General features: G+C 44.2%; 1 protein-coding gene across 1 annotated transcript; it reads left to right on the top strand.

The window, feature by feature from the left end:
- Positions 1-241: 241 nt before the first annotated feature.
- FAM24B (family with sequence similarity 24 member B) lies at positions 242-11,623 on the top strand. Its single transcript, XM_036070234.2, has 2 exons — positions 242-10,342; positions 11,295-11,623. Exons 1-2 carry the CDS (start codon positions 10,251-10,253, stop codon positions 11,482-11,484), a joined length of 282 nt encoding a protein of 93 aa, XP_035926127.1. The 5' UTR covers positions 242-10,250; the 3' UTR covers positions 11,485-11,623.
- The last annotated feature ends 2,125 nt before the right edge of the window (positions 11,624-13,748 follow it).

Below are 13,748 nucleotides of genomic sequence, written 5' to 3' on the forward strand. Positions count from 1 at the left end.
GGCTGCAGCAACGCGCTTCCAAACTGGGAGGGGGTGGTGGAGGGGGCCGAACTCCAGGACGGAGCATGCGCCCCGACGGCACCTGGACCTACCGCTGGAACTGTGCGCAGGCGCAGCGCGGGCGCGCGGGAACCGGGCGGTGTTTACACGTGGGTCCGCGGACGTAGAAGGCTCTGTGGATGATGGTTGCCGGCCCCTCGGGAGGGTCGGCCCAATGAGGAGAGTCGGTGGTCAGGTAGGAGTGGTGCGGTCGCTGCACGCGCCCCGGAGGACCTGCAGCCGACCGTCGCTGTGTCTGCAGTGGACGCGCTGCGGTCTTGCCGCCGACAGCAGCGGAGCGAGCGGGCGCTGGGTGGGTGCCTGCCGGCCACTTGGCTGTAGCAGGCGGAGGTTTGCACGGCGTCCCCGAGTGGCAGTGGGGCCGCGGCGCCGGCCGGACGTGGCCGAGCCAGTGACCCGCTGGCGCGAGGGCGGGATGTCAACGGGACTGACCTCGCTCCTTGTGGCCTCAGCGCTGGAGGGGAGGTGGAGGGAGACCGGGGCCGCAGGGGCGGTCCCCCAGCCGTGGTCCGCAGCCCTGGCCCTGGCAGGAGCGAGCAGGAGCGGGGCCTCAGGCCTCTGGTGGTGTCGCCTCTGAGCTGCGACTTGAAGGACTTTTAAGGTTTGGGTTCCGGAAAGTGGAGCAGATGGACCTTTCTAGTTGCCCCTCAGGAGAGGAGGGTAACTGGTGCCTCTCTGCTCCTTCCTGTTAAACTCATCTTGAAAAAACTGGATGATTGGATTTAAATAAAACTGGAATGTCAGCGTTCTTCAAATTTGGGCTGTCTGCCATGTATTTATGGTGGTATTCTCTTTAGAAAATAGAAATTTTACTCTTTCTCATGTTAATTTTGTTTTAGGACTTCCTTTTCTGTTTTTTTTGTTTGTTTGTTTCAATGCCAAGTAATTTTTATTTTTTCTTAAGGTCTAACGAGTTTTGTTAGGATATGTGCCTGGTGAGACTACAGATTTCCCTCATAGCCGAAAGTAGAGCGTTCTTGTAAAACCTTTTCTAAGCTGAAATGGCCTAAAGGGAAGAGTATCCTCTGCTTTCCAAAAGTTCCAGTGTTTCCACTTTGCTTTTTACGAAGACCTACATTAGTGCCGGTTTTCGATAAGTGAAAGAAAGGTGAAGAGGATTTCGTTTTTATGAACATAAAACCTTACTGTTTTAATGTAGGTCTTTCATAAAAGCTAAGTGAGACCTTTGGGAAAGCAGGAGTCCCTTGGACAATAACTTGTTTCATTGTTTTTTATCTGTGGAGTGGTGTTAGAAAAATTGGAATGTAAATTTTTGTAAGTCATCTGTTATCCAGAGTGTGTATTAGATGGATTCACCAGGTTTGAAAGAGAAACCCCACCAAAGGATCAGATATGTAGAGTATTCAGCAAGTTAGAAGTCCTTGGTTGTATGTATCCTAGTTTTAGTGTTTTCAGAGATCAGTATTGATTCTAAGTTGTCTACAGCAGTGTTTTGTTTTGCTTTTTCCTCTGTATGTCCTGCCTCTATGGTCATAACTTAAAACTTAGATCCATGTTAATCTATTGGACAGTCTCCAAAGGAAAATAGACTCTTTTTCAGAAGTACCAACCTGCAAGTTAATGAACAAGATGAATACTATGAACTGGGTGTTGACTTCTTTACATAAAGCTGAAAGCCACAGGCCAGAAAACTAAAGATTGCTATAGGCTTTCCCTTTCTTTCATTCCCATATATCCAGTAAATCACCCCAAGCCTTGAGATACATATATATGTGTGTGTGTATATATATATATATAATATATGATATATATTATATATATAATTATAAATATGTGTTATATATAATTTTACATATATATTATATATATATATTTTAACGCAAAGCTTCCTATCTTTTTCCATCTCTGCCTCTTCTGTTTCCAAGCACTAACTTTCATTCGGATAGTTTCAGGAGTTTCTTCAACTGGTCATTAGTTCCCATTTTCATCTTCTTTTCATTCTGTGGACTGTCCTCTGATTTTCCTGCTCCTGAGCCACCATCATCTTTGCCCATTAGCACAGTGTATAAAGCCTCTGGTACTTGTGACTCTTGCCTACATCCCAGGCTCCTCTACCTTTGTACAAGCTTTCCTCTCTACCTACAGTGTCTTTTCTTTTGGATGGCAGGGAAAATCTGTTTATCATTGAAAACCAAGTATAGAACTTCACTGTGTTACAGAATCAATTACTACTTTTTCTGTACTACACTTAGAATCTTCAGGTCCTATAATGTATAATTCTCTTGTAGTTCAGGACTGTATAAAATAATTCTCACATTTGTGTTCCCTACCATCTGAATGATTATTGAGATTAGGAATTATTTTATACCTGGTGGATGTGTTCAGAATAGGTTTGTTGAATGGAATTGATAAGGAAAGCAGTATGGGTTCAGAACTTTATTACAATGTAAGAGGAGCAGAAAAAGGAAAAATCAGTAAATTCAATCTTACGTTTTTTCAAAGCCAGAATAGTGGTAGTGCGGAGGTTACTGTGATTTTAATGTGCTAAGTTATTCTTACCATGAATTGCAAATGTTTCTTCTTGCCTTTTTTTTTTTTCACTTTAAAGAATAGAACATGTTTTTGAAAACTTCCCACCAGTATCACAATATAAGTTTTTGGCTTGCCTATTTTAAGGAGCAGTTTATTGTTAATTTAGGATTTATAGTGTGGATCATGACTGACAGTGTATTGTAACACAGTAGTTCACAGACACTTTTGGTCTAGGACCCTTTACATGCTCGTATGTTGAATACTTAAAAGAGCTTTTGTTTATGTGGGTTTATATTACTAATTTAAAAATCAACACTTCTGCCTTCAGCTCTGACATGAAAAGAGTTTGGAATTTATCACAACCATCTTTACAACAATAACAAAAACGCTGAACAAACTGAAAATCAATGACTTTTTAAAAATCCACCAGGTAATTGATGTCACAGGGCAAACAGCCATTCTGACCACTGGAGAGACAGGTAAATGCAGAAAATCCCAGTGGAGATCCACTTACCGGGAACAGAATCCTTTGGAGGCAGTAACTGAATTGCTGGAGGCTGAGTGTGGACTAGCTTGAGAGCTAGATACTCCTGGGAGCCCACTTTTAGGAGTCCCCATACTTCTATGGGTTTGACTTCCAGGAATCCCACCAGATTTGCACAGTGAAGATTGGAGAAGAATTTCCTCATGCTCTCTGCAGGGGGAGGGGAAAAGTAGCCATTTTGAAATACAGTCCACAGTATTCTCCTGAACCAAGGTGTACTCTCAGGGGACACTACCAGTCTTTTGTGACCTGGCTCGGGGTGGGGAGGGGGGTGAGCAGTTAGACAACTCCAGCCTTCCTGCCACGTGTAGGGGGAGGGAGAAAAAAAAGGAAAACAAAGACAAACACTTTTGAAGGTGACAAGCAAGGGACTCAGGTCTGCTAAAAACTGATTTAGTCTTAAGATTAAGGAAAAAAAAAAAAGATCACGGAATGCTTTCCTTCCCCAGTGCCTTGCCACCACATCAACAGGGCTCCAGTATAAATAAAAGCAGTAGATTACAATCAAGAGAGTAGGATGCAGACTATTTTAAAAGGAGTTTCTAGGGAAACCAAAAGACAATAGGGGGGACAAAAGCAAGAATACTAGAGGAAATTGAAGCCTCTGACACCTATAGTTAGAGCAAACATTAAACATAGCCTAACTCCTAATCAGATTAACATAAAACTCCACACTAACAACGTGATTACCTCGGTTCTTATGCATTTCTCCATTTACATTATGTCTGGCTTTCAACAAAACGTTACAGTGCACACTAAAAGGCAACAAAAACTTATGCCAAAGAGACAAAGCAAGCATTAGAACCAGTCTTAACATATGACATGGATTTTGGAATTATCAGGGAATTTAAAATAACTACCATGTATAGATTCTATGCTGTACTGTAGTAGCATGTATTCCTACAATAGGATTTCAGTTTGGAAGACCCTCCCTCTCTAAGGCAAAACAGGGCCCTCCTCACGGCAGTTGCCAGGACCACAACAAAGCCCTCAGCTGAGCAGGAGTCTGAAGGTAAAGATGAAAATCCTGGGAGCAGAGCAGTTGCTGTGGAAGAGGCACAGAGATGGAACCTGGGTCAAGTAAGGGGGCTCACAGGGTTACTCCCAGTAACCTGGGATCTGGGCTGCTTTCTGCCACTAGATATGCAGTTTACAAGTAGGAGGGTATTTGTAGCCACCTGCCCCAGGTGTCAGTCACAGGATGGGCACTTGGCAAAATAAGTGATCTGGGTGAAAGTCCTTGTGTATGTGAATTACTAAAAATTTGCCACAGGGAAAACGCCCCTGGAACCTGGATCACACCACAAAGTTCAACTCATGGATTCTGTACACAGCTGCTGCCTACTCTTTGCCATCTGGAACACAGGGCCCTCCCATTACTCTCAGTCCTCTTGCCTAATCACTACGTGTGAGTTGCCAGTGGACACTTAGGATGACAATATTATCAATCACCAGGCCCTTTCCTAAATGAAATGCAACTGGATTTCTTCGCATATCTTTCTGCTCAGAGCCAAAATCAGAGCCTCTGTATAATAGAGTTAGTGGGCACGGGGAATGGGAACAACACTTCATTTCAGAGGGTTGCAGAAAGGTTGGGGGGGGGGTGGTGGAAAGGCACTGGACCTGGAGGAATAGGTCACAGAACCAGGCGTTAGTTCCTGCCCTGTAGTGACTTGCTAGGTGACCCTAGGGAATCACTTCTGCTCTCTGAGCTTCTGTTTCCTCATCTGTCAAACAGAGTTTTAGTCTTTGCATTGTCTTCTGGCCATCTGCAGTGAAACTCAGAAATTGCTAAAACATGTTGGGAGTAATAAGGTGAGTAGGTTAATGTTGCTGACTTAAAAGAAATGTGCAAAATATTTTTATTAGTAAAGGAAGTAATAATGCTCTTGGTTTACTGTTATGGTCTGAATTTTTTTTTTTTAAGATTTTATTTATTTGAGAGAGGGAGAGTGAATGAGAGCACAAGCCAGGGGTAGGACAAAGGGAGAGGGAGGAGCAGACTCCCTGCTGAGCAGGGAGTCCGATGTGGGACCCAATCCCAGGACCCTGGGATCATGACCTGAACTGAAGGCAGACGCTTAACTAACTGAGCCACCCAGGTGCCCCTGTTATGTCTGAATTTATTGCTCTGTCTGAATTTAGAGGCTTGGATCAGGAAAGTTGTTACCAGATTGACAAAATTCATATTTGGGTCCTTGCCCATGAAATGTGTCAGCACCTCATGGGTACTAGGCCCTCTCTTTGATACTGAGGATCCAGTTTCTGCCTCATGAAACTCATACCTTGAAGAAAACAAATTTCCAATGTATAGACTCATTAGATAGAGCAGTCAAGTAACCACAAGAATAAAAGGAAACCAAGAAATGAAGTGGTCATCTTTGTAGGGAAGGACTATATAACCTGTCTCCTTAATCACGACTAAGCTCATTCAAGGCCATGTCCCTCAGAATAGTTGCTGCTTTGATGGAGGGCATAGAAAAGAAACTTGGAAAAATAAACCATTTTTGAGTGAGGTAAAAAGCAGGAAAAAAAAACCCATAGTTAATTCAACTCCAGAGTATTGGCTTCAGTGAGGGTGAGCATTGTAAGTTCCTGTAGTCAAGACAAATACCTGTTCAGAGTTAGAACAGGAATCAGAAATCCTTATGACAAATGAAATTCAAATTTTTAGAGAGGTACAAGCAAACGGCATAGATACAGAGGAAAAGCAGCAGTTAACATGGGGGACAGATGGGAATCAGTGAAGATTTTACAGAGGAGTTGGCACTGAGTGAAGCCTTGCAGGATTAGTATTACAGCAGATAGAGGAGGAGAGGAGCTGGGAGAGCCATCTAGTCAAGGCTCAGAGGCATGAAAATACATGGGGTATGGGGAAATGCAGTGGGAGATAAGCTGGAAAGATAAATTATGTTGAAATGTGGACGGCCCAGTCTAGGATGACACATGTGAGGTGCCTGGGACACAAAATTTAAGGAGGCATTCACTCTTAGGGTCAGACAAGTGCAGGGTCAGCACGGTGGCTATCGTCATCAAGTAGAGGATTGATTTCAGAATCTCCCATATGAGGAACTTCTGCTTCTGGGAAGATGGAGTAGATATACTTTTTTATTATGCTTTCTACCAAGTGCAACTAAAAATCCTGCACATTATATAGAAAAGAAACACAAGACCCTGACAGGTGGAGGGAAGAGAACAGACAAGCTAGGAAACTTGAAACCCAAGGAACATGGTGGTGAACTCCCTGGGTTTTGTTTTGCCTCATATTTCCAGACTTGGAGATGAAGAAGCTGGCAACCAGGAAACACCAACAGGTGCAGACAAAAAAGCTCCCAAGAAAATCCTGCTGTCTCTAACCAAAGAACCAAGAAAAGGGGAGCCTCACAAGCCAGGGAGCCTGCATTCTAGTCAAATATCCCAGAAAAAACTGGGATAAAACCACCCCCAGGCCAGCCTTTTCCCCAGCCAAGACTAAGTGGAGAGCCTAGACTTTCACTCTCACCAGGCTATAAAGAGTTGTCCCAAATGGCCCCTTCCTGCCAGAGTAGTATCAGAGAAGACTGGGTGATAACACCCCTACCTCCCCAATCAGTGGAGATCTTGGGAAGTCTGAGCTTTCACCCTGACCCAGTGGTAATGAGGCACAATTCACCTAACTGCTGGGCTGGCATCAGAGAAGGCTTACTGGAAATTCAGGACTTTCACCATCAACAGCAGCAACAGGGTCACCTCTACTGTGGTATCAGTGGAGACCAAAGAATGAGGAGATTTTTCTGCGGTCTTCACTGTAAGAACCTCATTGAGCTCCTTGACGTAAAATTCATGAAAAGTGGCTCTCCCCCCACCCCCGAAAAACCTGGGCCCCCAGGAATTTTTTTTCTTCTCATGCTGGTCTTCCTTCAGCCTCCAGCAATTTATCACTTACCATTTTATTCCTACTAGTTGCTGGCTCCAGCAGTGGCTTCTGATCCTGAGAAGCTGTTATTCTCTATATTCACCTGTCTCTTCACTTTTGGGGTATCTGTTTGCCCTGTGACTTCAGTTCTCTGGTCAACCTGGGAAGACATGTTGATTATCAAGTTTGTTCAGCTTTTTTCTTGTTTTGATGGTGGCAGCTCCCAAGCTCTTAATATGTTGTAGTGGAACTGTAATTTCTGTGCTCATTTTTATTCATTCTTTTTTCTTTCTGTTCCTCAGACTGGATAATCTTGATTGATCTATCTTCGAGTTCACTGATTAGTTCTTCTGCTTGCTCAGATCTGCTGTTAAGCTCCTCTAATGAACTTTTTTCAGTTATACTTTCCAACTCCAAAATTTCTATTGGTCTCTTTAAAAAAAAATCATTTCTCTTTATTGATGTTCTCTGTTGGAGACATTATTCTCATACTTTAGTTCTTTAGACATGGATTCCTTTGAAAATATTTTAAATAGTTGATTTAAAGACTGTCTAGTAGGGCCAATATCTGGGCTTCCTAGGGAAAGTGTATTAATTGCTTTCCTTTACCTTTTATCATTCATACTTCTCTTTCTGTTTTTTTTTCTTTTTCTTTCTTTCATCTTATAGTCTTTTGTTGAAAACTAGACATTTAATATAATGCGGCAACTCTGGAAATCCGTTTCTCCCTGCTCTCCAAGGTTTGTTGTTGTTTAGTGACTTTTCTCAACAAATTCTATAAAGTCTATATTCTTTGTTGTATGTTGACACTGAAGTCTCTGTTGATTAGCTTAGTGATCAGCTAATGATTGGACAAAGATTACCTTAAATGCCTGGAACCAGTAAATCTCCCAGTCTTTCATGAGGGGCTCCATGTGCATGTTGGGGCATGCCTTTAACAATCAGCCACGCAGTTAAAAACTCTGCCATAGCCTTCACTTTTTGCTTGGGCAAAAGCCTTAGGTCAGTCAGAGGTGAATGCTTAGGACCATCTTGTGTCTTTCTTGAGGATACTCACAGCCTTAGACACACACACAGCACATATGCATGGCCTAGAGTCTCAGGAATGTGTCAGAGCTTTTCAAAACTCCTATGGACAGCTAATTTACCAGCTTTTCCTTTAAGCTTTTTGGCTACTCTGTGATTTGCCCTAAATGTTATCCACTACCTCAGGCAGCCAAGAAGTTGAAACAGTTGTAATTGTTTTTGCCAAAATCCCCTTAGAGGAAGACATTTTGCATTAGGAGAACTCCAAGTTACATCAAATACAGGTAGCTTTGCAAGAGAGGATTTCCAGGTAACCAGAAGACAGTTCAAATAATGACAGTTCTTTGGGAGTGAGGCTTTGAAAGAGCTCTTACCTCTGTTTTCCCTTTGGTGGCTGCATTGCAGGTTGGGTTTTATTTTCAAGGTTGCCATAGAGCTGGATAGTGAATGATGGAACAATGCTGCAAGCCTGTTATTCATACTGAGATTCAGTTGTTCTTCTTAAAAATAAGTGTTTCCTGAGCTGCAGTAAGCTTTTAATTTCCAGAGTCTGAAAAAGACAGTTTTTCTGTCCGATTTTTCATTGCTTTTATAGAGGAAAGAATTTTCAGAGGTCTTATGCCACTAGTTTTGTTGATAAGTACCCTGCTGTTTGTGACTTCACCTAGAGTTTAGCCAGAGCAACGAGGAATAACCCTTCATAGTTAAAATAATTTCCTCATTTAATTGAACCAGCTTTGCTGAGTGTGAATACCTTAAGATAATAGAAACCTGATTTATAACAGACATCCTATTCGTATTGCTTTTTGAAATCCTTTTGTCTTAGACATAAAATCTGATAATATTCTGAAGTCAGTGAACCTACATCTGAGTCCTGTTAAATGACTACAGCTATATATTATTTCTATTGTGTTGCTACAACATAAAAGTCTAACCAGTCTTCCATAATTGAACTTTTAGATATATGAGTATTTTTAAGATATTAGCCTCCCCATATTACTGTCCTTTTATTTAATTGAAATCCCAGATTGACTTTTGATTAATAGTCAAACTTTAAAAGGTTCTCTGAGAGAACAAAACTTGAAAAGGTGAGACAAGAGTAAATGATGTAGAGTAGTATTTGGACACTCATATTTCTACTGGTCCTAAAATATATCTGAACATGGAATGGAATTCAGAACTCCGTGATGAGGAGTTGGTGTCCAGGGTGTTGATGTCACACAGCCTCTGGCCTGACAGGCATAGCCGTTGGAACTGGACAGTGGCTGTACATTCTGGCAGCTCTCATGGAGACTATGCATCTAAAAGCAAGGTCTTCAGACTTACATCTTAATTACTCCTAACAGGGATGATTGGAATTTTCTTTCTCAAATTAAAAGTTTGAGAAATTCCTGATAAGATGTACTATTCCCTAAAGTTTATATTAATTATAATTTTTTTTTACTGCCGGCATTCATCGAGCATGGAAGATGTAGACACTAGTAAGTATGTTTTGGCAGTGGATTGTTTTTCAATCCTTGCTCACTTTTCCCCGGTTTCAGGGAGTGAGATTAAGTGGATTGTTTTTCAATCCTTGTTCACTTTTCCCTGGTTTCAGGGAGTGAGATTAAATGAATTGCTTATTCCAGAAAAACTGGATTTCCTGGGAGGATTGAGGAGGAAAAATGGCAGGGTCAGTGGGAGAATAGAAGACTTTTCCTGAAACACGTATCATTTACAAAATAGATTCGTATATTCTCAGCACTGTCGAACATAACATTTTTAAAAAGTCGTCCCCTCAACCATCCCCATAGGAGATTGTTAAGCCTGAGGTAGAGTGAGGAGTTAATTCTGATTCTGAAAGTGAATGTATTTCAGGACGCCCAGGTATTCCGGAGTAAAACCATTTATTTTAGTGAGACCTGTTTTGTTACTTACAGCTGCACATTACTGCCTTTGAAAGGAAGTAAAAGATTCTCCTGCTTCTTTTTCTCTGGGTTTTGCATTTCAATCTCGTCTCATTCATAAATAAACCCTTTCCCCCTCTCTGGGCCAGTTTAGGGTCCTATGCCTTCCTGGGAAGATTCATTTGTATTTTACATGCACAAGGAGTTGTGGTTTGGGATTCAATTCTTTTTCCACTAGAGGAAGCTGTTGAGGTGGCAAGGTGGCTGGGTGGGGAGGGGAGCCCATTCATTGCCTGCCCTTCTCTGCCTAGATAAAGCTAAGTCTTCTAAAGTCAACACGATAATTATGTTCTGCATTGGTGGCGGTATCCTGGTGGCCATTCTTGTGCTGATGGGTGTTGTCATCTGTCTTTACTACAAAATATCCGACGCTTTGAAGTGAGTGATGTGGGTAAGAGTGAAAAATACCCCCTCAAATAGGATACCTGGGGCTCTCTGCTTGAGCAAGGTCATTCCTTGCCCTGTGCCTGCACCCAGAGTGAGGTCAGGAACAGCAGGTAGGTTTGAAAAGGTAAAAGCAGGTGAGTGTAGAATCTTGGTTTTTTCCCCTTCTGGCTTAGGGCTGTGAGCTCATAAGTAGAATGTTCTCAGCTGGGTGGCTCCGTGCTGCTTTGCTCCACTTACCCTCCCAGAGTGGACCCCCAGCTGGTTTACTCAGCACACTGGCTGGGCCCTCCCTCCGTCCCAAGCACTGCAGACCATGGGGGAGCCTGTGAATGAGTCTGTGCCTCGGATTCTCCTCCTGTGGATCTCCTCTTAGCTGAGTTGGGGAGCTCTCACGGTGTTCTCTCATTCACTGTGCATGGCCTTGGGGACAGGGAGGTGGGCCTGTGGGACTATGGGGAAGCTGAGCTGTGTGAAGATCCTGGGGGACACCTGACAAGGGAGTATAGACAAAAGATAATTAGCTTTGGGGGAGAGGAAGCTTCAAATCTGGGAGAGATGGGTCGTTAGAAGCAGTGCTGTTCCCATGCTAGGGAAGTTAAGCCTGTGAGCTAGAAGATGAATCCCAGAACGTGGGGGACGGCCAAGTGTGGCCCCTTCCCGGTCACGCTCTGCACTTGATGGGCCTGCAGCGATCAGCTGGGTGATCCACACTTGCAGTTTGCTTTCTCTTGTTTGCTGTAACCTGATTCTCCATTTCTAGCATCCTAGGAGAGGAAGCGATTAGATAGGAGCTTGGGACAGGGGCAGAGAGCTCTAGTTTCGGGCTGCTGTTATGTATTTGATTGGCTCTAGGCCTAAACTTCACAGATACCCCTGATAATTGTGACCAGTGGACTGAGAAGAAAAATTCTAATCCCATGCTTTGTGTATGTCTTTTCTTAAGACCTTCAAAGGCACCTCTTTGTTTGGCCTTAAAGAGTAATCCAGCCATGCTCACTCAGGACAAGGTCGCCGCGGCTGCAGCCCTCACCACTGGGTCCTATCCCAACGTCCAGTGCTGTGACGAATGTAGCTTGTATGCTGACTATGACCCCCTGCCACCGTGCTTCTGTGACGTAAACGAGGGACTCTGACTTGGGTGGGCACAAATATCTTCATGCGCAGTATTTCTTTTTTAGTAGAATTATTATTCAAGTCAAGTTTTACAGTGTTTACATTCTGTATTATAAAACATATTTATGTACTTTTGAATAAACGCAATACTGAAAATAATCTTCTGCCGCCAGCGTGTGCTGATGTTAGTTATAAATGCACTTAAATTTGTGTAGTAGTCACTTTGGGACTTGGGGCACTTATCTTGTAATATTATGTTGCAATATGGGGAGAGTTAGAGTAGAAAATAAAAGCATCCAGTACATCACCAACCCCAGAAGAAAAATATATATTGACCTTAGAGCATTTCCAGTTTCAGACTCATCAGAAATTCCCAAGCTGGACGAGTTCACTCGGCTCTTCTCCTTGTGAGGGCTTCCTTCCCTGGCCTCTAGCTACTCTACTGCAGACAATTAGGTCACACTGTCCTGAAGGAGAACTCCTGTCATCCTAGAGCGAGCACAGACAAATGGGACGTCTCTGGGTTTAGTGTGACCTTAGATGATGGGTTGAACCCGATGGTGTCTAAAGGACATTTCGAAAACCCTGAGATTCTTCCTTCTGCCATTCTCCAAGTCTTCAGAAGCAGATTTCCTCCTTTTTAGATCATTTTAACATGGGTTTTGCTGACTCAGCTGCCAGTGCGTTTAAGTGCTGACAGGAATCTCCAGCTGAATGCCAAAGCCCAGGATTCTCTTGATCTGAGCAGTAGGCAGTAGGATGTACTTCTCTCCACTTCTGCTCATCAGCCCCCTTCTGTTCCTGCTCTTTCTACTGAGCCTTCTGGACCCCCTTTTATTCACAGACTCACCATCTGCAACCACAGTTTGTACTTTGTCTTGTTAACAAAACCCTTGCTTTGTGAGCATCACATGTTGTACTTAATATAAAGAGTTAACTAGTAACAGGTGGTTAGCTACTAAAAGGGGAGAAAAAGGATAACAGGAATAAATGAAGGAAACAGCTTTTATCTCTAGGCTGAGGGGAGTGAAGAGTGACGCAATGAGCAGTTTCAGTTCTCTCCGCAGAGGGCTTGGCCGCTGAGGGCAGTTTTAGCACCTGAGTGGTGGAGAAATTTGCCAGGAGTGTGGGAGCTGGAGCTGCTCTCACAGAGCAGCCCTTGGAATGGCCGAGAAAATTCATGGCGGCTGAGTGCCCTCCAGCCCCAGTATGAGTTTCAGGAGGCAAATTCAAGACTGCATCTTCCCCGGATCCTGCCCTGAGACCTTCCATCTGGAAGTGACCTGTCCCTCTTGAGTTCCTGAAGCATTTTGTCTGCCTCTGCCGTCTCCTGCTCTGGCCTTGTCTTCGGTGTTCACGTGCGCTTCGATTCTCTCCTTGCCAACGAGCTCCCATTTCCCTCTGGCCCTCACCCAGTGGGCAGCACAGTGCCCAGGACTCTGGAGGCCCTGTGCAAGCATGTTCTGTACAGGAATTCCACGGGGACTATGCCTGAAGTTCAGGCATCCCAGGGTCCATGAAGGAGGCAGGATGGGGCAAGGGCTCTTAGAGACATCCCTCTCACAGGCAGTAGGGACATTGTGTAACATGGCTTTCAGAGCCAGATAAACTTGATTCCAATCCAACTCTGCCTTTCAATAGCTATGTGCCAGTGGGGGAGTTTCGTAACCTCTCTGAGCCTCATTTTTCTTGATGTAAGCTGAGGGCTTGCATAGGTGACGGTGAGGATTAAGCAAGATAAGGTATACTGGCCCCACAGGCCCTGGCATCCTGTGATCTCATGGTAAGTTGTCCCTGGCCTGAACTGCTTGTCTCCTGATTTCTAACCCAGGGTTATTTGCCCTCTGCTAGTCCCCCTCCCAGGAGAGTAATCACAGAGCTCTTACACCAGTGGTGGTGGTTCAGGGAGCTAGGAGATCACATCCATAGGAGACAGGGAGAGGGCTTCAGGAAGAAAGTGGGGTAGGATGGGGGTCTGTGGGCACAGCCGAGGGTGAGTGGCCCTTAGTAATCAGAAGGGTCCCTACCCTATACTTCTGCCCCTTGCTCACTCTCACACCAGGACGCCCAGTCCCACCTGGTACGTGGCCAGCCCCAGAAGTCTCTGAGCTGACAGGAACCGAGTGGAGCGGTGCCAGGTACCTTGGTGAGTGTCCAAGCTCCTTGTGAGCACAACTTCCCAATGTCGCAGGTGCTGGCCTTGCCAGTGTGGTACTGGTATGAAGCCAAATGCCTGATCCAGGGGCCTGACTGGGAACAGTCCTCCCGGGTCACGGCCCTGCCC

Source organism: Halichoerus grypus, chromosome 7 (assembly GCF_964656455.1).
Source record: "Halichoerus grypus chromosome 7, mHalGry1.hap1.1, whole genome shotgun sequence".
NCBI lineage: Eukaryota > Metazoa > Chordata > Mammalia > Carnivora > Phocidae > Halichoerus > Halichoerus grypus.

What these genes read in the sequence shown, in the direction of transcription:
- FAM24B (XM_036070234.2), top strand. Translation starts at nt 10,251, where the DNA reads ATGTTCTGCATTGGTGGCGGTATCCTGGTGGCCATTCTTGTGCTGATG. An exon ending in AAAATATCCGACGCTTTGAA is followed by an intron (nt 10,343 to 11,294) that starts GTGAGTGATGTG and finishes TCTTTTCTTAAG; the next exon opens with ACCTTCAAAGGCACCTCTTT.